Source organism: Talpa occidentalis, unplaced genomic scaffold, assembly GCF_014898055.3.
Source record: "Talpa occidentalis isolate TD23 unplaced genomic scaffold, MPIMG_talOcc4v2.1 talOcc4.5, whole genome shotgun sequence".
NCBI classification, from domain to species: Eukaryota; Metazoa; Chordata; class Mammalia; order Eulipotyphla; family Talpidae; genus Talpa; species Talpa occidentalis.
In genome coordinates, this window is record NW_023604861.1 from 101,887,482 (window position 1) to 101,912,653 (window position 25,172).

The 25,172-nt window shown below is 42.3% G+C and overlaps 1 protein-coding gene across 4 annotated transcripts in view; it reads right to left on the reverse strand.

Moving 5' to 3' along the window:
* RFX8 (regulatory factor X8) overlaps nt 1–25,172 on the reverse strand; it is a 57,823-nt gene that overhangs the window by 16,061 nt on the left and 16,590 nt on the right. For 3 of the 4 annotated variants that reach the window (XM_037527984.2, XM_037527982.2, XM_037527985.2), the window contains 5 exons: nt 12,274–12,337; nt 8,291–8,401; nt 7,650–7,727; nt 4,227–4,340; nt 2,976–3,126 (listed from right to left, as the gene is read on the reverse strand). In XM_037527984.2, coding sequence (XP_037383881.1) covers nt 2,976–3,126; nt 4,227–4,340; nt 7,650–7,727; nt 8,291–8,401; nt 12,274–12,337 — 518 coding nt within the window. The remainder of the gene's footprint in view (nt 1–2,975; nt 3,127–4,226; nt 4,341–7,649; nt 7,728–8,290; nt 8,402–12,273; nt 12,338–25,172) is intronic. The other variant, XM_037527983.2, reaches the window with a different exon arrangement.

The following is a 25,172-nucleotide window of genomic DNA, read 5'->3' on the forward strand; positions in this document are numbered from 1 at the left end:
TTGCCAAGGGAGGCACAGTTGCCGACTGCCTTGCACATGTGATCCTCCACATCGCCAGCCTGCCCACTGCCCACTGGCCCCTCCCCCAATGACTGAGAGATTCTGGCAGGAGCTGTTTGACTAATATATCCTTAAGAGGCCTCCCTCTTAAGGGAGCAAGGGGTTAAAATGCAGCACTATGATGCAGCACTATGGTGGAGCAAGGGGTTAAAATGCAGCACTATGAAGCAATCTGCAGCCACTGCAGCATGAGTTCGATCCCCGGCCAGGGAGGTGACCCACATGTGTGGCAGACCTCTCCTGTCTCACCTCCTGCTCCCCTCAGCAGTGTATTTCAGCCAATCTGCCTGTTCTGGTCCCCACTCTGTCTCTGGTGGATCCTCCCACCCCCCGCACCTCTGGCCTGCACCCCAGCTCTTGTATGTATAAATAATCCTTAAAAAAAAAGACAACTCATTAGTGTAAAAAGGATAATTAAAAAAAAAAATCCTTAAGTGCCAGAAAACTTCTATAATCCCAACATGTGTACTCAGAGATTTCTGATTTCTGCCCAACTACCCTGAGGTCCCCCAACTTTTTTTATTTCCACAGTGCTCCCCTGGAAAATGATCAAAGGAAAGGCAAGGATGAATAGAAAAGTATAACAAGAGGTGGGTGCTCTCCTTTTGAATGTATTCACTGGCAGATATTTACAGGGATACTTGTACAAGCATAAATGTTCACTGGGTGTTTGCTGAATCGTTGGACAAAGGAGGACAACCTCTGTCTCTAGGTGGGTGCCCGCTGAAGGTGCGTCACTGACATGCAAATGGCTTCCCAGCAGCAGGTTCAGTACTCCTGGCACTGTGAGCCCACATGGAAGAAAGTGAGGGGTTCAGGGTGAAGCCTGCTTGGAAGAAGTTATCAAGGAAGGCTTCACTTTGAAGGTGACATTCATTTCAACTGCAACATGTAAGCAGGAGTTAGCCAGAGGGCTAGAGTGGCTGAGGTAATCTAGGCATAGCGTGGAACACGAGGAAGTGCCTCTTGGGGACAATCACTCTTGTGTTGTTGGGACGGCCGGGCTGGGGTCCCCCGGAGTATGAGGATAGAGATGAGCTTAGAGGGCAAGCAGTAAGCAGAGTATACCACTGAGGCAGCAGGTGCCATGGAAAGTTGTCAGTTGATTGAAACCCTGGGTATTGAGGGAGTGTAACTGAGGATGAGGCTGGATGCAAGATGGTAACTAGGAAGCTGCTGAAGTTGCTTCCAGGAGAGAGACCCAGGGCTTGAATTTGGGCAGCTATTAAAAGGGCCATAGAAAAACTGAAGCAGGAAGTGCTTCTCTTCTTCCACAGACCTTTTCCACAACAAGTCCCAGATCTCCCTTTCAAATGCGGTAGCCTCTCCTGATGCCTTTTTGACTGGTAGGGCCAGGCTGGTCACGTGAATACTTCTAAGAGGTCAAAGTTCCAGGGGGGATCAAGAGTTCCAGCGTGAGTATTGAACAGCTGGGTGGAGCAGGGGTCATGGGTGCAAATTCAACATAGTCCCGTTCTATGGGCACATTGAGAAGACAGCAGACAATGTACAAAGAAAGTAAGACATGTGGGCCTCCCTGGTGGCGCAAGGGGTTAAGCACCCACTATGAAGCCATCCACAGCCTCTGCAGCACGAGTTCGATCCCAGCCGACCAGAGAGCAACCACATGGCGTAGCAGACCTCTCCTGTCTCGCCTGCTGCTCCCCTGAGCAGTGTATTTCAGTCAGTCTGCCTGTTCTGTTCCCCACTCTGTCTCTGGTGAATCCTCTCACCACCCCACCCCCTGCATCCCCGGCGTGTACCCCAGTTCTTGTATGCATAAATAAATCTTTAAAAAGAAAAGAAAAAAGGGCCTCCCCGGTGGCACAGCAGTTGAGCACCGCGCTGCGAAGCTGTCCGCAGCCTCTGCAGCGCCGGTTAGATTCCCCACCGGCCAGGGAGAACCCCACATGGTGCAGCAGTCCTCTCCTGTCTCGCCCACTGCTCTCCTCAGCAGTGTCTTTGCTCCTCCCTCTGCCTGTTCTTCTCCCGCTCTGGCTCTGGTGAATTCTCTCACCCTCCCGCGCTTCTGACCTATCCCCCAGTTCTTGTATAAAATAAATAAGTAAATCTTTAAAAAAAAAAAAAAGTAAGACACATGTGCTTGTTGGGAAATGACTGGTGTGTTCCTGGTGATGGGCGTGGCCCTGCACTCACCCAGGAAGGGAGGCAGCAGAGAGGGCTACAGGAAATGGTGGAGAACCTAACCAAGGCAGGAGGGAATAAACAGGTGTTTCCAGGACTAGGAAATGTGATCCCTACATCATGGGCTTGTGCTGGTATTTGAAGGGCCATGGGGCTGTAGGAATACAAAGAGGCCAGATTTGGGGAGGGCTGGGACAATCACCAGAGCAGTAGGAAGCCACTATAAGCCAGGTGCAGTCATATTCAAAGACTACAACCTGGCAGCCAGATGGAAGGAAACAGTGTTCTAGAAAGTCAACAGGAGGACTGAGATCACACTACCAGAGGTGTGAGAAAATTAAGGATACAGGAGGACTTTCTGAGGAGGAGCTATATTCTTTGGGGCCCCACTGGGAGGTTCCTTGGAGCACAAAGTGGCAGGAGGGAGGATGCTGGAGCAGAGCCCTCATCAGCCCTGCCTGAATAAACAATGAGCTCAGGAGGCTGCCTCAGGACATGGGTTTAAAAGGTGTGCACTGGCCTGGGCTAGAAACACCAGCCAGGTCCACACCATAATTTATAGGGGGTGAGGACAGGTAGAAAGTGGAGGAAAGTTCATCATTGTCACCAAGAAAAAAGCCAGAAGATCTGAACAGATCCGGCATTGAGGATTATATTGATAGCTTAGTGAAAGGAGGGGAAGAAGCTACACAGTGAAGAGGTCTGCCCTGATCTCACAATTAGATACTTTATCTGTTCTTACAGAATGTATTTATTTCATTGAAACCTACCTTTGAGTTTGGAGATCTGTAGACGGGCTGGAAAACCTTCCAAGGCATTAAGTAGCCACAGCTTAAATTTCTTGCTAAATAACCGGACAGATTTTAGGTACTGAATAGAAACATCTTCCAAGAAGTCATGAAGGAGAACATCTTCAATTCCCTGTGACAAAAGTGTCAAGACACATTGGTTGTTGTCAAAGGCCACAAGTCAAAGGTCAGGGTCAAAGGTCACAAGTGTCAAAAACTCATAGATCAAGTCCTCAACAGGTTCAGTGGTAGCTACCATGCAGCTCCAGCCACTGCTCATTGTGTGGGACATCAGGCTGATCTGGCCAGAATTTAAACTCTTGCAAAGATTTAAAAAATTGACGACTGAGTCAAAATTTCAAAAATCGCCTACTGGCTAATATGATGTGAGTCAAACCAATATCTACAGCTGAACCCACCCTTCAGTTTCAACCTCTGTGTTACAAATTTAGAAGTACTAGACTGTTTCCTAAAAAGTTAAAATCTGAGGTTCCTGACTACCTTAAGGAGAACCCATTGCCACCACAGAAATTATATACATATACCTGACCACCAAAGTTCAATAATCATTTTTTTTAAAGATTTATTTATTTATTTACACAAGCACTGGGTACAGTCAGAAGCACAGGAGGGTGACAGAATTCACCAGAGCCAGAGTGGAGAACAGAATAGGCAGGCCGACAAAATACACTGCTGAGGGGAGCAGCGGGCGCAGCAGGAGAGGTCTGTCGCGCCATGTGGGACCCTCACCGGTAGCTGGGGACCGAACCTGCGCTGCAGAGGTGCAGCCCAGCATTCAACTGCTGCGCCACCAGGGGAGGCCCTCAATAATCATTTTAGAGACTAACCTTTAAAAACAGCTCTGGCGGTTATGTGTATTCCAAAGTAATTATTCCAATTACTCACCTTTAAAAAGTGTTCTTTTGTTGAACTTACCAGAGAAAGAACGTTGACTCAGTTCAGAGTTCACTGGTTATTGGAACCAGAGGTCACCACATACATTGACTTTTTCTTTACATGAGGTAACTCATGAACTCATCGACTTCAAAAAGAAAAGCTAAGTTTTAGGGAAGGATCAAAAGATTTGTGGGCCTTCAAACCCTCTATTTACTCCTCAGAGGACCAGAAATCCATGGAGACTGCAGAGTGGGAGGGCTGTGGTTCTAACCCCAGCATCTGATATCAATTTCTGGATAAGACATAAACCAGTGACTCAAACAAACATCTTCCTACCTTGTACAGCTGTACATCATAACACTTAAAGAGCTGGCACACATCAGGCAATGACATAAGCATGACTGTGTCTTGCTGCAGAGATTTCCAGAAGGAAGTAAGCAAATCCTCCACCTGATGTAAGGAATAGAGTGTATTTCTGAAAACTCATTTTGTGCTTAGTGAGACTAATCCCCTATATACACTTAGCCAGTCCCAAATGATATTGGGATGAGTTTTATTCCAGTTAACGTACAGCCTTGCCTACTAGCTTTCTCAAGCTGTATTTTAGCAAGTATTCTTTCTTAGCAACCAATCAGAGAGCTCCTGCCATTTGGATGGGATAATGTGGATTATTATTTTCATGAAGTTTTCTGGAAGGCAGACTGTCTCTGACCACAAGGGGGCTCCTGTTGATTATAATAGAAAGAGGATTTGGCCATAGGGGCATCGACCATAATGCAGAGTAAATGCTCATTGACTGATTGACCCCATCAATTATTTTTCAACTCATGTGTATGTAATCGAAGAGGCCTCGTCTTTGATATCAAGTTAGAGCTCACCTAGGGACTATGTAAGCAAAAGGGGTCAGGTATGAGTCTACACAGGTGGCTTCTTTAAAGACTTACGTGGAAAACTTTTGTTGTCCACAAAATGGTAGCTTCCTTACTTTTCCTTTCACCCACATTGACTTTTTAGACTATCATTAAACCAGGTGGTCAATGTGAGTTATCAGCTAATAGACATTCTTGTCTTTTAAACAAGGCTCAAATGTTCTTTGAGTGCAAATGTTCAAAAGTGAAAATCTTACACTAGGTTCTACCAATGACTCCATGCAAGGAGCTACTGCCCTATTTGAGCTGTCAAGAAAGTTAGGGCCAACTTTTGAGTTGCCTGATGATGGCCTCTGATTTGCAATTGTTATCAGGGGCAGTAATTCTAGAAAGACTTCTCCAAAGAGACCAATAAATACTTAACATCAGATACAATACTTAACAAAAGAGGCTATATTAATCTTTTACTCTCAGGTTGATTACTTTGGAGCATGGCCCATGTGGTTTGGTGAGTCTGAATGAGAGCAATCATAGGCCCATCTCTACTAACTCTCTGACCACCCTGTCCAGTCATCAAATCCTGCTGCATCTGCTTCAGAAATATTTTTCTAATTTGTCCTTTTTCTCTCTGAAGTCATTGTCACTGCTTTAAATCTAATGCCCATCACTTTTCACATTGATTATAACAAAACCTCCTTCTCACCCACCCTCTCTGTTCCAATATGGCACTCACTCTCTGTCACTGAAAACCTGCTGTCTTCTCAATAAATCAGATGTTTTTCACAATGCTTCTTATGCTTTTTGTTTGTTTGTTTTTGTTTTTGTAAATATTTATTTATTTATTTATCTATTTATTTATTTATCTATCTATCTATTTATTTATTTATTTATTTATTTATATAAGCGCTGGATACAGTCAGAGGCATGGGAGGGTGAGAGAATTCACCAGAGCCAGAGCGGAGAGTAGAACAGGCAGAGTGATGAAGTACACTGCTGAGGGGAGCAGCGGGCGGCAGGAGAGGTCTGTGCGCCATGCGGGACCCTTCTCCGGTGGCTGGGGAGCAGCCGGAGATCGAACCGGCACTGCAGAGGCTGCGCGCAGCTTTGCAGCCCAAAGCTCAAGCGCTGTGCCACCGGGGAGGCCCCTTATGCTTTTTTTAATGCCAGCCTACTTCCCACTCTTATAGGGCAACTCCAGGGGAGGTGAGGGTGACCTGGTTTGTGTGTGTGTGTGTGTGTGTGTGTGAGAGAGAGAGAGAGAGAGAGAATGAGAATGAATGTATAGGCTGGCACATGGCCAGATGAGGTTGATCCTCCACTGGGTTAGAGGTTGGTCCTCACTACTCCCCTTATACCACCTCCCTTTTGGCTTCTTTCCTTTAGAGAAAATAAACCTAGTCATAGTGATCTCTTCGTCATGTCATGCCTGTGAGCATCTTGCTGCCTTTGCCTACTTCATTGAGTCTACTTGGAATCCTGTTCCTAGCCCATTATGAGTCTTTTGAACCTACTCTTTTCTTCCAGAGTCAGCAGCAACATGGCTTCCTCTTGGAGCACTGTTACTTGTCCTTGAGGCACTCAGAATAGTCTAATCCTATTTTTTTTTCTAGATCTTGCCACTTTGTATTATATTTTTTGGCTTATATTGTTCCTTTTAGTACCAAATCATACACTTCTCAGGCCTTGTGGAGAATATCTTCCTAGTTCCAGCACCAGTAACAGGGGAAGAATTAACATAATGTTTGATAAAGAAATCTAGGAAAGAAGGAATCATTAAGTATCTAACGTGGGTGGATGTATATTACATTGCACGAACAGAACATAGCCGTTCTGAAGACATCATGGTTTCTCCCTCAGGTTAATGCTTTTACACTGAGTATGTACTAAATGTAGTCATGCTCACAGAAACATTAATTCCAAAGGGCACCTGCACCCCTATGTTTATAGCAGCACCATTTACAATAGCTAAGCTTTGGAAACAACCCAAAAACAGACGACTGGATCAAGAAGATGTGGTACATATACACCATGGAATATTACTCAGCATTCAAAAAAGATAAACTCATGCAATTTGCAGAACCATGGATGGAGCTGGAAGGGATCATGCTCAGTGAAATAAGCCAGAAAGAAAAAGAAAAATACCAGATGATCTCACTCATAGCAGGAATCTAGAAAACCTAAATAAGGGACCAGGAAAAAGAATAACTATAAGAAAGAAAAAATCAAAATCAACAAACAACTATAAACCAGAGACAAACTATGGGGGGGGGGGAAAGGAGGGATTGGGACCAAAATGGGGGGGGGGTGCAATTGTATTGCATGGGGAATATAAAAATAAAAAAAAATTAAGAAAAATAAATGTAGTCATGCTGAGTGAATAGTACCCAAAGCTGAAGTACTTAGAACACTGAGGCATGTGTTTTATTTACTGCATGTATTGCAAAAGAAGAAACTCAGAATGGCTTAAAGGATTGATTTATGTTTTCCACAGCTAATTCTACAATAAAATCCATAATTATAATGCCCACGGCAGATCACCCTACTTCAAAGTCTTACTTCTTTCACAGTTAGCATCTATTAATAAGATGATTCTTTGGCATCATTAACAATTCCAGAGTGAATAATATTACTAATACCTAATTCAAAATCAGCTAGAATTAGGATCTTAAAAATAGCTAAATTTATATTTAAATTGTAAAGTATCCACATTAGCATCTTGGAAATTTTCCAAATGATTGAACTGAATAAGAAATTACTTCCCAGAACTCACTCAGTATAAACTGAGTTCTAAGCCCTTCACTTTAGTAGACACCCTTTGAGGGGGTCTTTTCAAGAAAAGAATGGTTAATAACAAGTCATAAATGCTTGTATTTTATAGACTAAGCCATACCCTCTCAAGTTCTTGGTTCCTCACATTTTGCAAAATGTCTTGACAATAGTTACAGTATTCGTCAGCGAGGAAGGCCATCTGGGAAGGATATGGAAAATTACCTCAGTTTTAGTCCACTTCAAGAATGACCCTTTTGAAGCCCTTAAATGCTGCTCGTGTTGCAACTCTGAAAAGACCTGAGCTCTTTGGGTCTATTTTTTCATTATGTGGAGTAATACATATCTTGTTGGCTAAAATGGGAGTAGCTTCACATTTGATGTCATAACTCATGTATTTCCAGGATCTGTATCCTTTACTATAAAGGCCACTGATCTCTGGCACCTTTTGCCCAATACCCAAATTATTCTTATCTATATCCCTCAGTTCCAGTTCCCAGAAAATGCATTTTTTTATTTCCTTTACTGCCATGGAGAAACCCTCACTCTAGAAGATGACAGTCCCAGGTGCAGCCTTTTTACAGGACATGAGGGGACGTCCTGGATTTCCTGACCATCACCAAGCCCAGGATGCAGTGTTGTTCCTCAAAGGTCTGGGAGAAAGCAGCTATTACTCACCGGGTACAATGATGATCAGAGGCAAAAGGAAAGGACATTTTCTGCCCTAGGCATGAAAAGTCAGTCTCCCCATGCACACAAACCTACCATCTTGTAGGAGTACTTCTTTGCCAGTTCTTGCTCCCAGAATGGACATCTCCGGAATTCAGACCCAGGCAACCCTCCTGGGTCTATCTTCATTGGTGAGTGATTTTCACACTAGAAACCATTTACACAATGGATTATTTCTTGAAAATAAGCTGCATGGTCTTGCATATAAACCATATAATTATCACATTGCTTCTATAGTTAAAGTTCTACATAGCCTTTATCCACACTGTTGGACACGTTATTGATTCCAGTAACTTTCCCCCCGATTTCATTCCAAATACTGTTAACTTTCCTCTGTAATTCTATGACCTATGGTCAATCAGGGAGGAGTTAGAATTTAATATATTACTCAAATGTACCACTCTTATGGTCACATATTACAAGTGATATTTAGTAACATACAATAAAAATGTTACCCACTAATAATTTAATGCCACAAATATATTTATATAGCTCTTGTCCATATAATTGTTCCTCCTTGAATTCAAACCATATCCTGCCTGGGTCACTCCTATATTATAAAAATGGCCAGCTGTATCAGAAATCTCAGAGCTTACCTAACCAGGAAAATGAAGGGCACAGACTCCTTTAGGAGAACAAATTACAGAATGGTAAAAAGCTTCCATTAAGGAGAAGCAGCATAACGTGGCAGAAAGTAAATTCAATGTTCCTTCCTGTGTCATCCAGGTTGCGGTCCCCTCTGTACTAGGGTAAGCATGTCACTCTTGGTCTGAATAAAGGATGTTAATTTTATTGTAAATGATTTCTTCAGGGTTTTCCAGAATCTCTTCTGAATATTTCATTTCAGTAGGGTAGGATAAAATCATTCCTATGAGATAGAAATTGAGCTGCAAAGCATTCTACATTGGACTGTATCTGGCAGGAGGCCTGTCCTCTTTATTCTCTCTCCAACCTAACAGCTCGCTCTGTGACAGCACATGTCAAGGTCAGGATTTCATCTTTACTTTCTCAGCTCTGTACTCAGTGAGTCCATAATAGCCTCACTGAGCTATTTATGTTTTTTTCCCCCACTTCATACTAAATTTTATTGGTAGGGATGATTAACACATAAGAAAATGATAATAGTTAATAATGCTGCACATGATAAAATTGTTAGAAATGAAAATATGACATAACATTGTTTTTCTTTAATCTTTTTTCTTTCTGTTTTTTATACTTGATACTTTCCACTGTCCTATTGTATCTTCAACGAGCTATTCATGTTTATTCTGCTTAATAGATGGTCTACGGGTTTGCAGTATGTTCCTGCCTACAAGCCAACTGAGGGCAGAGTAGTTTTCTGATCTGTCAGCACCCACCCTTAGGGATAGGTTTCAGGTTCTCAAAGGGGTTCAGGATCAGAAAAGAATTCATAGGTACAGCTGCCAATACCCAAAGAAGGCTGTTAAACATGATCCCTAAACTCCTCTGCGCGTCAAAGCATGATGTTTCCTTGAGTTCAAACTTTAGTCCTACCACTTCAGAACATTGGTCTCATTCAGTATTGTCCGGTGGATAATACTTCTAGAATAGAGGTGATGCTCAGCCTGGTCATCAAGAATGATGGGGCCATTTTCATGGAGTTCACTGGCCTATCCATCAGTGCTTCTGTTAGAGAAGAACTGAGGAATCCTCAATTCCAACTCTGGATTTGAGCCTCTCTTACTTACTACATCCACCCTAACTTCATCCTTTTTCCCCACAGCACACCTGACCTGTATTCATCAATGTTCCCCTGATGCTGATGCTGCTATTATCAAAAGCAGTGTTTCTCAAGAGTGATCCAGAATCCATCAGAATCTCTGGGGGTGCTTGGGTTCATGTCCCTAGGGCCTCACTAAATCAGATGAGGTCAAAAATCTTTCATTTCACAACTTCCCACATGAGCTCTATGTACGCTCAAATTGAGAACTGCAGTTCTGGGCAGATCTCTAACTCTACAGAAAATTCTACATTTCAGTATGGGAACTATGTCTCAATTTCACCTGTTCAGAAGTTATGGCATAATGTCATATTGAGGGTACTTTAGAGGTTATTATAAGGAGAATGTAAAAGCTACTACCAAAAAAATTAAGCAAATTCATACATTCCTAAAGTCAATTGCTTCAGGGCTCTTCCTGTGAAAAAAACTAATCTTTCAGAAAAAATATTTTTAAAATCATGAATTGAAATCTTTTCTTTACAATGTAAACAATTAGGATTCTAAAGTGAAAGTAGGGTACAGAAGCACTAATATTTTAATTTCTGTAGAAGACATTTGGGAAGGAATCAGGATTCTGTTCTGGAGAAATAAGTCAGCAGTATGACAAAGAACAAAGTGACAGATTTGATTTAGATTTTTTAGATATATTAAACATAGTTTGGAATATTCAATGGACCCAAGAAATGTCATTGAAATTACTATCATTCATTTATTCCACCAACCACTGAAGAGCATATACTATGGGTCAGCTCCTACAGATATGATGGAGGACCTTTCCTATTATCGCTCCTCCAGGCACCATCTGCTTCCCATGAGTCACTCTATAAATTCTCCTGGATGTCTTCTGTCCTTCCTGCACCCCTGAAGGTATTGTTCTCAGAATGACTGCCCCCAAGCAAAGGTACCCTACTATTCTCCTTCTGAAGATGCTTCTCTGGTGGTATAGAGTTTCTTGAGTGAAATGCAAATTCCTCAACCTGACACTGACACATTGTCAACCTTCTGGACCCCAACCAGAATGCATGACACCCAACATCCTCATCCCCATCTCCTCACTGCCTGTACACTTCCTGGCACGAATACATATGAACACCCTCAAGTTGCACACCTCCTTAATGGCGAGCCCGGTAGCTCCCCAGAATTAGCTCAAAGGCAGTGTAACTAGTAATACAATGCCCCTTTCCCAAAGATTTCCACATCCTAATCCCTGCCTTACATGACAAAAAGGAATTTGCAGATTATGTTAAGGACTTCACTATAGGGCCGTTAGCTGGGATCACCCAGGTGGTCCCACTGTAACACAACGGTCATTAAAAGCACAGAACCTTTCCCAGCTGCTGAGAGACAGGACTTTGCCTGCCTCTGCTGGATTTGAAGGTTGAGGAAGAGGCTATGTGCTAAGGAACACGGTAGCCTCTAGAAGATGGAATGGGTTCTCCACTTGAGCTACCAGAAGAAATGTAGCCACGCCAACACTTTCATCTTAGTCTGGTAAGGACCGTGTTGGATTTGTGATATCCAGAACTATAAGATAGCAAGTTTGTGTTGTTTTAAGCCATGAAATTGTGCTAACTTGTTATATCAGCAATAGCAAACAAACACAGGCCACCTCTTCCATGAAGCCTTCCCTAATCCCTCTGACCCAGCAGCACCTTCCTCCTTCCCCCCCACTTTGGAGTTCTCAGCACCTACAGTCTGCACTGCCCATTTTACAGAATACCAGTTGTTTCCTGTCTACTTTAGCTTCCCCACTATGAAAATGGTATTCTATTCAAACACAAGGTGTATGTTTTTCTTACTTATTTTAACTTTTCTTTCATATCCCATTCAGCCTGCAAAGGGATTGGTCACAAAATAGGCTTGCAAAAGGTTTTCCATTCAATGACACTTATCAACAAAAATACCAAAGTACTATTTTGTCCTCTTGGCCAACTAAAGTAATATTCAACTAATGATGTCATCAATTAGCTATTAATAACTCTGGTGCCCTAATTCAAAAAGCTATAACTGTCATATAGGGACACCTTCACACAAACTTACTGCTAGCAAAGCAGTACACCTATCCACCTTTGTAAATTATAGCAAGACAAGCACATGAAATAGCTGAACAGGATGCTCCTTGAGAACAGGGAGAGAACCCAGCAGGTGAGTGGTACACATTTGACAATGGGTCGAATGGATGTGTGGTTAAGGCTACACAGAATATTACACACAGGAAAATAGTTGCATCTAATTAAGGAATTACTGAATGTTTGGGGTCTATTATAGTAAAACTCACTGTTCCTTCTTGTTGGATAATGCTGTTATAATTAGTAGATTTTTCATAAGCAAGCAGTTCTCCACTGTGACAGAACAGATAACAGAGAAATAATTTTAGTAAGACACCTGTTTCTGAGTACAAGAATAAAGTTTGTTTTTGCTGCAAGGTTATTTGATGGGGTATAACTTTTATTTCAAAACCCTCCTCCATGTTTCTATCCAACTGGTGAATATCACCTGCTTAGAGTTTTAAGAAATCCATTTATGTAACTGGGACAACCATGTATTTATTTTTAAAAATTTATTCCCTTCAGAAACAAGGATATAGTGTCATCGTGGGTAGAACTTGCTCCTGTGGAAAAAGAATATCAACATGGAAATGAAATCTTATGTTTTCTGATTTATGGCTTTTAAGACGACGAATTCAGAAATGATAATATCCTCCATATTCTATTTTATAATGAATAAATAAACAAGCAAATTGGCAAGCATGCTTATTTTTCTCTACACAGGATGACGGATTGAGGGATGATGCATGGAGAGCCAAAGGCAGAGAATTTGAAATGTGTTCGGAATTCTATTTGTCATATCTCAATGATATCTTGCTTAGGGTAGACAGAAGCAGTCATCACTAAAATGTGGCTCCAAAAAATTCACACCAAACATTCAGAGCTGGCCTTGCTGTGAAGGAGGTGTTTCCAGTCCAAAAGGTCTTCTTCCATGGTTCCCTGTGGCCTGAAATGCTTTAATGGTACCAGATCATGATGCCAGAGAAAAATGCTGAGGCCACAACACAGTTGTGACCTTTAGTGAGTCAGCCCAGTGAGGTCACTTGGGTTCCTGGTGAGCTGCTCCCTCAGTTCCTGAACCACAGGGGCCAAGACAGGATGTTAAGATGAGTAACCACTGGGGGAAAGTTAAAAGGGTCAGGAAGAGCTAGGAAAGGCCAGTTGGGAATGGAGGGGATGAGCAGAGGCAAAGAAGAGTCAGGAAGAGGGAAGACTGAAATCCCCATATCACGATAGAATGGGCATCCTTGTCTTGCTCTGCCTCTAACTTGCTATGTGGCCATTAAGTACATCCCTTCAGCTGTAAAAACCTCAATTTTCCATTCCTATATAAGGAGGGAATGGGATTGATAACCCCCAACATCATTTCCAGCACCTATAACATTTGCTCAGGCCCTCCAGGACTTACATGATGCTTAGAAAATTCTTTCTGGGCCTCACACAGGGCAAATGGAGGGAAATCCTGGCTCTTCAACTATCCACTTCACTCTGCAGTGCGGATGCAGTATGAGTACCATATTTTACTGTAATTAGTTTTTATGATCAATTTGGCCAAGAAAGAGCTCTGTGTACAGAAGACTGAGGCATGATTTATGGCATATAATGCATCTCCCCCCCACCATAAAACCCATCAAATACTGTGTTAGTTTAATATGCTTTTAGCATTTAATTTCCTTTTAGTCTAACTACAATTTGAATTCACATTCTCTGCTTTTGACATCATTTGTCATAAATCCAGACTTTCATTTACATCATAATTACTTTCATTTTGGCATCATAATTTGCCCTCACAAATGAGTCTAACAGTAGTGAAACAACTTGAAACAATTACAAAGGTAAGAGGATAAAATTGTAATAAAACTTAACTCATGTAGCATACTTATTTAGTATTAGATTTCAGAGCAAAGGTGCTTCATCTTCCAATCAGTAGAGGACCTAATTTCTATTTTTACTCAAGGTACATGAATTAATTATTTTGGTTCTGATTAGAAGATACCCTTAACTTGAATATTTTTATATTTTAAGTTAAAATAGTCAATAGTAAATATATGTTAAATATATTATGATTTCAGAAAGTTTTACTTAATGTAATTTTGATTCTACCAATAATATTACTGAAATATACTGGGTACTTACTCATTACTAGGTTTTACCTTAATTTTCACAACGATCTGATTAGGTAGATAGACAATAATTATTATCCTAATTTTATATACAGGGAAAGATAAACAAAACTCTTAGAGTCTCACTTCCATTACTAATTCTTATAAGATACACATGTGTGTGATTAAAATAACAATGTGCACAAGGACTAAGCAAGATAGATTTTTGAGACTTAAAATGGAAAACAGCAGGGCCTCCCTGGTGGCACAAGGGGTTAAGACACAACCTATGAAGCTATCTGCAGCCATTGCAGCAAGAGTTCGATCCCCAGCCAGGGAGCTACCCACATAGCACAGCAGACCTCTCCTGACTCACCCGCTGCTCCCCTCAGCAGTGTATTTCAGTCAATCTGCCTGTTCTGTTCCCCGCTCTGTCTCTGGTGAATCCTCTCACCACCCCCCCACACCTTTGACCTGGACCCCAGTTCTTATATACATAAATAAGTAAATCTTTAAAATAAATAAATAAAATGGAAAACAACAATCTTATTTTAAAAACAGGTTTGCTAAGCATTGGGGATTAGTCATTTTCTGCATTGGGGGTGGTTGGTTTTATGCTACTTAACTGTATCCTAACCCATTAGATTTTATGAACAACTTAATTGCAAAATGATGACCTAGGGGGACACCTTAGGGAGTGTTGAAAGTTGAACTCCCTCACATTCTCCTTCTTGAGGAAGCCCTCAGCACCTGGTGGTTAAGTTTCACGTCAGACAGGAAAGGGCACACGGCTTTGCTGTGGGTCATTAGATGGGAGGTGGGCAAGTGAGGGATGCTTTGAATGAACAAGAACATTCTGGTGTTAGGGAACTCAGCAGCTTCATCTGCCTTTAAAACATGTCTCTGGCAAGGGTGCAGTCTAAGGTGTAATTCTCCACACGTATGTTTTTTAAAGCCTAGACAACAACCAGGTAATGCAAGTTTTTCTAACCATAACAAGTTCCAACCAGCCTTGAAAACCATCAGGTGGACAGGGCCAAAAGCGGGTTGCAACATGGACACCTCATTAGTACCTGAGAGTTAGGCCCTCTGGGGCATACCAGAACCCTTTTGGGGGTCCAGAACCCAGGATGGCTTAGCACCAGCCCTGAGCCCCTCCAGCTACTGTGGCTGCAAAGACAGAAGGAAAGGAAGCTGGAGAAGCCTCTGAAGGAGCTGCTGAAACTCTCTCTGACATCATTAGTCTGTGCTGCTCACAATTGCCAGGCCGGCAGCTCCCTGTAAACTCTTTTTCCTCAAGGGTGGTGCGGTCTGGAAGATGAACCCTTTGCCTTTCTGCTTTGTCGGCACAACTAGCCAGCTGTGGGCCCACAGGCCTGGATTCTGCAGGCTCTGGGCCCGCTGAGGCAGCCCCCTGAGCTCATGAACTGGCAAAAGAACAAAGGAATGGCAGAACAAAGGCGTGGAATGTGGAAGGCACAATTTTAGAAGCTTTTTAAAGGCCTTTAATATGCTAAATTGGAAAAGCTCTGTGTGTGTGTGTGTGTGTGTGTGTGTGTGTGTGTGTGTGTGTGTTGGGGAGACGAATGAGGGCAACAGTCAGTTTCCATATATCCATCCTGAAGAGAAACGTGAGAGTCTAAATAATTCAGCATTTACACTAGCTAGAATCAGGATTCATCTACTTGGGAAATAACAAAAAAGTTGTAAATACATTAACCAGGGATTTTTGCCTAAGAGGTACAGAATGAGTGAGTTCAGCAGAGTTGTTTTTGGAGTCTCTCTCTCTTTCTCTCTCTCTCTCTCTCTCTTCATTTCCCCTTCTTCAAAGACAATAATCAAGCATTTTATACTTTGGCTTCAATTCTTCAGTGAGTTTCTAGGTCAGCAATTATATCCAGGTCCAAGTCTCAATCTGGTTGCCAGCTAAACAAGATTGGAATCTGGGAGGCGTATTCCCTGTAAAGCTGTGTTACCCTGGAGTGGGGAGCAGGGAGGGGAAACATTCTGGACTTTGTGAGGGTTTTCTTTTTCATAGGACGCACACTGCATATTTATAGTAATCTTCCTTTTTTTGTTAAAAGGCTTAAGTTTTTCATTTGTTTTTCAAAAAATCAAACCTTGGTCTCTCTTTGGCTCAGGGCATACTCTATCTCAGCAGTTTCAGTGAACTTCATCAAAACCCCACCCCACCCCAGTGAAATGAATGCTGTTGACTAGAGAGAACCCACTCCCCACCCCACCATCTGCTCTTTGGCCACCTCTCGCAGGTGTCCAATTAAGGGAAGCATCAATGCCATGGTCCTTGGCTCAGGATCATGTCCTCCACTGCTTCTGCTGGTGTGGAGGGAGGGACAGAACGGATGGCGTCAGGGACCTGGCATTCAGAATTTTTACGACAATGGCGTTTAGGTGGGGTAATATGGGGGAAATAAGGGGAGACAGGGGCTTAGCAAAATTGCTTATTTAAATTAATTTTAATTGGTGGTGGTGGTGAGGAAGAGGCAAAGTCCCTCCCGACTCCCATCCTACCCCTCCTCCACCAAAGCCAACCCTTTGCTACCAAGTCTGGTTCCTGGCCAAATCTCTCTATGCTGATGCACTTACTGCTGTTCCCATTTCTCTCATAATACAAGATCCAGAAAGAAAAAAAGAAAAACAAGATGCCCTTGAACAGCCTGTACACAGCTCAATGCCTCAAAGCTACTGTTGCACAGCACGGATATTCCACTCTAAGATGCTCCCAGCAAGGCACACTCACTTCCAAAAAACAACAAGCCCTGGTAGCCTAGGGCTTAAGTCTCAGAGCTATTACCTCAATGGCTGGCCAGGGAACTGACCCACATGGAGCAGCAGAACTCTCCCGTCTCGCCTGCTGCTCCTCTCAGCAGTGTATTTCAGTAAATCTGCCTGTTCAGCTCCCTGCTGTTTCTGGCAAATCCTCTCACCACCACCCCGCCCCACACCCTGCATGTCTGGCCTACATCCCTGTTCTTTTAAGCAAAACAACAAAACAAAAATTCAGATTCCTATCTTAGGCAAACAGAAAAGTTTCTGTAAATTAGGCCTCAGTTGCTACACACGAAGACAAATGCCTGCTTTACTGGGGCATTAGACTTTGGGGAGTAATGAAAATACTCATCTGTGAGTTTGATGGGGCTTCCCCTCTGGGTTTTAAACACCCGAGAGCTGCTGTTAAAAGAAGCTCGAGAAGGCGCCTTGAGCAGAGGCAGCTGCCAGCCTGTCTGTGGGGCTGATGGCTTGCAGGTGTCCTGTGGCCTGGCTGCTCCTGGGGGGCCGCCTCCTGGTGCTGAGGGACCCTACCCATTGGCTGTGTTGCTGTTTCAACATCCACACAGATGAGCATGCAGGAGAGAGCTTTGAAATAAAGGAAAAACCTGAACTCTGAGAAGAAGAAATGGTGTGAGCAGAAGAAATAAGGCCTCTGGAGAGAATCACTGTGAAAAATGGACAGGGGGAGATTGTGGGGATACTTAGGGGACCCACCATCTTGTTTTTTTCTTGGATTTTAGAATTAGACTTGATTTATTATATTTCATTGAAATTTTTTTCTATATTTTATTATTTTATTTATATATATATATTTTAAATATTTATTTATTTATTTATACAAGCACTGGGTACAGTCAGAAATGCGGGAGGGTGAGAGAATTCACCAGAGTCAGAGTGGGGAGCAGAACAGCAGACTGACGAAATACACTGCTGAGGGGAGCAGCAGGTGGCAGGAGAGGTCTGTTGCGCCATGTGGGACCCTCGCCTGGTGGCCAGGGATGGAACCGGCGCTGCAGAGGCTGCAGGCAGCTTTGCAACCCAGCGCAACTGCTGCGCCACCGGGGAAGCCCTCATTGAAATTTTTATTGAGGTAACTATTGACTTATGAGAAGTAAGAAATAATTCAGAGCACTCCCATTTGCACCACGCCCAGTTTCCCCCAATGGTAGCATTTTGGAAAACTACGCTAAAATATCTCAACATGGATATTGATACAATTCACTGATCTTACTCAAATTTCCCAAATTTTACTAAAACTCATTTTTTGTGTATTTATATTTAGGCCATTTAATTTTATCACCGGTGGAGATTTGTGTATCTGCAACACTGGCAGGATCTAGGAAAGTTTCATTACCACAAGAATCCTTCCTGTTGCCCCTCTATAGCCACACCCATTTCTTACTCCCCCACTGTCAGATCCTTAACCCCTGGCAATTACGAATCTACCCTACATTCCAAAAGTTTTGTCATTTGAAGATGTTTTCCTTTTTTTTTTAAGATTTTTTTGGTTTTCATTTTTTTTTTTTTTTTTTTTTTTTAGATTTATTTATTTATGCATACAAGAGCTGGGGTACAGGCCAGAGGTGTGAGAGATGAGAGGATTCACCAGAGACAGAGTGGGGAACAGAACAGGCAGACTGATGAAATACACTGCTGAAGGGAGCAGCGGGCTAGACAGGAGAGGTCTGCTGTGCCATGTAGGATTCTCCCCGGCCGGCTAGGATAGAACTGGTGCTACAGAGGCTGCAGAGAGCTTCACAGTGCTGCACTCAACCGCCTGCGCCAGCAGAGGAGGCCATGAAGATGTTTTATAAATGGAACCATACAATACAGAACCTTTTGAGACTGAAGTTTTTTACTCATCTAATTCCCTGGAATTTGTTTAAGTTGTATCAATAACTTGTTCCTCCTTATTGCTGTGTAATATTCCATATGGATATATCACAGTTTGCTTAACCATTGATTCAATGAAGGAGGTCGGTCAGAACTGATTCCAGTTTGGGGCTTTTACAAAGAAAGCTGCTATGAACACCTGTGTATAGGCTTTTGTGTGGACACAAGTTTTCCTTTCTTGAGGCTAAATGTCCAAGAATGAGCTGCTGGTTGGACAATAAATGTATGTTTTTTTTTTTTTTATAAGAAACTGCCTAATGATTGTGCATAGTGGTTGGCCATTTTACAGTCCCACCAGCAACATGAACAATCCAGTTTTTCTGCATCCTTACAGATATTTGGTGGTGTTATTACCTTAATATTTTATCTGTAGGCACGTAGTTACATCTTCACTTACATTTTCATAATAAGTAATGATGCTGAACTTCCTTGTCTAGGAAATGTTTGCTTAAAACTTTTTGTACAAAGGATTTTCTTTTAAGGTTTAATATTTTTTTAAAGATTTATTTATTTATGCATATAAGAACTGGGGTACAGGCCAGAGGTGTGGGGGGTGAGAGGATCCACCAGAGACAGTGGGGAGCAGAACAGGTGGATTTACTGAAATACACTGCTGAGGGGAGCAGCAGGTGAGACAGGAGAGGTCTGCTGCAGCATGTGGGTAGCTCCCCAGCCTGGGATGGAACTTGTGCTGCAGTGGCTGCGGATAACTTCACAGGTTGCGTCTTAACCCCTTGTGCCACCAGGGAGGCCCGAGTTTGTACTTTTTTTTACAGGCACACCAGATTTTATGAGAAAAAATCAGATCTAGCCACAAACCATTGTATTATTATGCTTTTTTTCTAGATCTCTTGCCTCTTATTTCTTTTTGTAAAATGTTTTTAACTGAAATAACATTGATTTATAACATTATACAGGTTTCAGGCATACAGCCTTATAAAATCAACATCTGTATTTGACTTAATTTTTGTGTAAGTCATAAAGTTTAGTTATGCAGCTTTATTTTTTCATGTGTACGTGCAGTTGTTCCAGCACTATTTGTTGAAAAGCTATTCTTTCCTTGAATTTCTTTTGTACCTTTGTGAAAAATTAGTTGAACGTGTCTGAGAGCAGCTATTTCTGGATTCTCTTCCATGTTCCATGATCTATGTCTATGCCTCCTCTACCAAAACTATCAACTGTCTTCATTTCTGTAGCTACATAGTAAGCTTCACAGCCTTAATACCAAGTAGGGTGGTTCCTCCTACGTAATTCTTTTGCCAGACTTGCTTGAGCTAATGTAGAGCCTTGCCTTTTCATATAGCTTTTAAAATAAGCTTGTCCATGTCTATGAAAAAAGCTTGTTGTGATTTGTTTATAATAACCTCATGGGGAATAATTTACAGCTATACAGTTCACCCATTTAAACCCTGCAATTCCATGTTTTCTTAGTACATTCACAAGGTCGTGGAATTATGCAACAAAAAAAAGAGATAACATAGCAGCATTGAAGCTGCTATTCTTAGAAAGGCCTACTTGCAAGGTTGGCCCTTGCCTGGTGTCTGGGAACTTGGTTCCTGGAGTGTTCCCAGTCAATAGTTTGACAGATAAGAGTGGTTCACTCTGTCTAGAAACCTTGTGCAAACAATGTAGTTGATACTGAATAACCTGCTTTCTTTTTGGGAACCCACAGATTTGCCATATGCTAGGAAGAAGGTGACTGCTTGGCCAGCCCCAGTGAAAATCTTGGGTGTCACACCTCTAATGAGCTTCCCTGAGCAGAGATCTCGCACACAGGCTGCTGTATTTTCATTATTGGATGAGGACTGTACTTTGTGTGACCCCATCACGAGAGGGAGAACATGTGGATTCTTCCAGGCTCTGCCTCCTTTTCCCTTACAATCCAACTGGATATCTCTCTACTATATCCCTGTAGTATTATAAATCTTAGCTGTGGTTACAAATATATTATTTTGGTTGGCCTGGTTTATCTGGTGCCACTGGGCTCCTTGCTGGGCACCTGAGGGTGCTGGAGGAGGAGTTTTTCCCCAGCTGAGGGGGTTCTTTCTACTTGTGCTCCACAGCTTCCTCTGGTGGGTGGATGAGTCTTGGGTCCAGACAATCAGGGAGCTGTGGGTGGAGGTAGGGACAAAGAGGTTTCCTGGAGCAGGTCACTTGCTGTCACTTGCTACCTTGACAGATGAGCTCACACTCCTCTGTATGTCTTGGTGGAAAAGGGATGGTTCAGATCCAGCAGGGATGATGTGTTCCCCTTGGCTGTTTATTTTTGGTGGAACATCTATTGTTCCCCTTAGCCTGGCAGTGTTAGAAGGAGAATGAATCTGTCTACCTGGGATGCCTTCTCTGGCTGGGTCTGGGATGGGAAACACTGGGTATCAGGTGACTGGAGGAGATACAGGACGCCCTGCCACTGAGCTGGCTGTGCAGTCCTGGGGTCCCAAACCAACTCATGTTCTTCATATCACCTTTTTTACCCCAAAGATTTATTTATTTATGCATACAAGAACTGGGGTACAGACCAGAGGTGGAGGGGGTGAGAGGATTCACCAGAGACAGAGTGGGGAACAGAACAGGCAGATCTACTGAAATATACTGCTGAGGGGAGAAGGGGCGAGACCGGAGAGGTCTGCTGTGCCATGTGGGTAGCTCCCCGGCAGGCCAGGATTCAAACTCGTGCCATAGAGGCTGCGGATAGCTTCACAGTGCTGTGCTTAACTCCTTGCGCCACCAAAGGAGTTATCTTTTGGTTGCCTCTTGCATTATTTCCAGGTTATAGCTCTGCTTAGCAGGGAGGGGCAGAGAAAAATGGTTCTATACCATCTTGTTTCCAACAAAAGTTCCCACTGTAGGATCAACTTCCCAAACATGTTCAGACAGGTCCTTTCCAATATGCTACCGTGGTATGTGGAACTAAGGTCAACTGAGGCCCTGTGTGGCTCAGGAGAAACTGTTACTATTACTTAAAGAATGCAGATTACCTAGATTTAGGGACATCTTCAGAAATAACCTTTTTATCAGAGAAACCTATCTTTAGGCAGGGCAAACATCTAGAGGCAGGGTTTTGTCATATGAAGTCATACCTTCCTTGTCATTTGAGACTCTCTCCTCTCTCCTTGATACCTCAAGTTCCTATCCTATTAGCAAAGGATATTAAACTCCCATTTTGTCCTGTTTACTTTAGAATTTGCAGTCATATAAATTCTCCATACGTAGTTGATTAAATTTGGTCTTTTCTCCCACGAATCTATCTGGTGTTAATTTGTTTGATTGCCCAGCCTGAAAAGAACTCAGAAGGGTGGAGGAATTTTCCTTTCTGCCCTGACACCACCACATTTTAATTCATTGTATTTTTAACTCATTAATCACAATCATATAATTAAGCATTTTCCTCACTATTTTCCAATGTATATATGGTCTGCTTTCAAAAAGTAGCTGAGGTAGCCTGAATTATGTACAGGGAACAAAATGGTATAGAATCTGACCTCTAATACAAATAAATATCCTGGAAATTATGCAATAGACAATGACTCTGAAAACTGGAAAGACAAGGCTAAAAAAGTGACAATGTGGCAAGTTCCCTGTGTTTTCTTTTATCTCCCATGTAGATCTGGAGCACCAGACTTGGAACCCAAAACGGTCCACAGGCATGGACATAAATCCTAAGAAAAGTGCAGTCTCTGACCTAAGGAAAAGGATGCAGATGCAGAGGGAGCTGTAATCCTCACTCCACAACCAGGGGTGTGAACTGGCAAGCAGATCCACCCACAGTTGAGCTAGAGCCCACTCCAATCCGGGCACTGACAGGCTGGCTGGACCTCATCCCCATAGACATATTGAAGCTCCTAGCCAATTCAATGCCAATTTTATACCTGGAACTCTGAAAGGCAGGTATTTTACCCACAGGGGCTATGCCAGCAGAATCTGGTGTCTCCCTGCCCCACACCAAGTGGCATAAGGGGCTCCAGGCACAGCCACTTTGGCTCTCCCCACTCTCAGAGCTACCAGATGGCCCAGAGAAGCAGTTCAGCTCTCTTACTGGTGGCACCAGTAAGGAAGTGTTCAGAAGTCCCAGCAGTGATAGAGAATAAAGCAGATCAGAATAGCATGCAGGGGCTCAAAAACTAAACTGTCATAGGAACTACACTCAACAGAAGGCGGGCAGAACCCATGTGCCACTCCTAAACAGAAGGTTTAAATAGGATCAAAAGTCTAATACCATAACCCAAGTGCCCAGGATATAATAGAAAAATCACTCATACCATGAGTTAGGTAAACCACAATTTGCATGAGAAAAGAAAACCCACTAGTGCCAATATTAAAATAAATCACGTTAGAATTAGCTGAGAAAGATTTTCAAGCAGTCATTATAAAAATATTCCAACAAGTAATTATCAGCTCCCTTGAGACAGATGAAAATGAGTATCTTCCCCAAAGAAAAAGAAGTTATACAAAAGAACGAAATGGAAAATATAGAAATGAAATACATAAGTGAAATAAAAACATACATGCCATGAAAAAATCCTGCAGCTATAATAAACACATTAGAACCAAGAACAAGATGCTTAGGAGCCTTATTAAATGTTTACTATATGAAGCTTTAAGTATTTTCCTTGTATTGATTAACTTCACAACAGCTTTGTGAAGCAGATATTATTAACCTTGTTTACTGGATAAGGAAACTGAGACAGAGTGGGTTGCATAAGACCATACAGCTTACTAGTGTTAGATGCAGGCATCTATTCCAGCATATACCATTACAATCCATGCACAGTATTTCAGAGTGTTATGCTGCCTTCCTAAGAAAATTAAATTTATTTCAGAGAGAAATATCAATGGGCTGTTTCTGCCAGGGCTGCTGCCAGGGCTGCTTCCCTACTGGTTACTGTGCCTCTTCTCCCATTTCCTTCTTAGCTTCAGTATAGCTACCCAGGGGCTCTCCATTTATTTATTTATTTTTATAGATATTTTATTTATTTTTATTTTTTATATTAATTAAATTTTTTTTACATCATTGTTCATTTTTAAACAATATTGCTTCCCCCCAACCCCTCAGGTGTAGTCCCCATAGAGTTTCTGTCACCAATGCACCCGTGCACCATCACCTCAGTCTGTCTCCACCTCCCCCCCCCCCACAATGGAGGCTCTCCATTTTAAATGCAAATTAGAGCTTCACTCCCCAGCTTCAGAATTTCCAGTGACATTGAGAATACACCATGTCCTTGCAAGGACTTACAGGTCCCTGCCGGTGTCTTCAGATTCTTCTCCTCCCACTCTCCTACTTTTCACCAACCTCCACCCTCATACTGATTTGCTGGTCTTTGAACTGTTCCTGCCTCAGGTCCTTTGCATGTGCTCTTTGCATTGCCTGGAATGCTTGGCCTCCAGAGCTTCATCTGACTTGCTCCTTTTTCTGCACATTTGTGCTAAAAAGGCATCTTCTCAGGGAGGACTTCCCATTACTTTTTTTTTCAGTATTCAGATCAATCTTGCTATTACTCTTTTTTACTGACTTTCTCTACAACTAAAGAGGAGAAACCTTGATTATAGTTTAATGCTTCTTCGCCAGTAGCCAAACTAGGGCCTGATTTATTGTGGGAACTCTATTTTATTTGTTGAATGAACAAACACATGAATAGAGGGTGAGTTATACAGTTTCCATTACTGGAAAACCAGAGAGATGTTTTTATTTTGAGTCCTAATTTTGAAGAGAAATTTGTCACATGGGACCTTATGTAAAAGATATCACATAATAGAGAATGTTGTCACCAATACAGTTCCCACATTATTAACAGTGTACCACTTATTATATTTCTGCCTCCTAGAATACATATTTAGTATTTCTTGAAGTGTGGCACTGGTAAGGAAGTTACCCTTAAATCTTAATGCTTTAAAAAAAATTAGCCAAGACTTTAGGGTTTATCAATTATCAAATATGTGTTGAACATAGAGTACCTGAAAAGGGCCTGCTGCTGGGTTTATCTCATGAATAAGCCAAGGTCAACCTGTCCATATCTTTGTAACTTGGCAGCCCTCCCCTTTCTCACTAAGGAAAAAGCTTGTTTTTTTTTTTTCCCAACAGAGAGAAGTTCCAGCCTTTCTTTCTTTCTGTGATATCAACCTAGAAAGCTGGAATACTAATGGCCTTACAACCCTACTGAGTGCCAGTCTTGTCAGTTGTTTTGCTCCTCTGTGCGTATGCACGTGCAGCACCTAATTCACGCAGGGGTTTCCAACCTATCTGCTGACTGACTAACTGCTGGTTCTCTGGGGAAAACAAAGAAATGTATCATATGGCCCAGCCTGGGAGTGTGAAGGTCAGCCAGTGAAAGAACACAATTGCA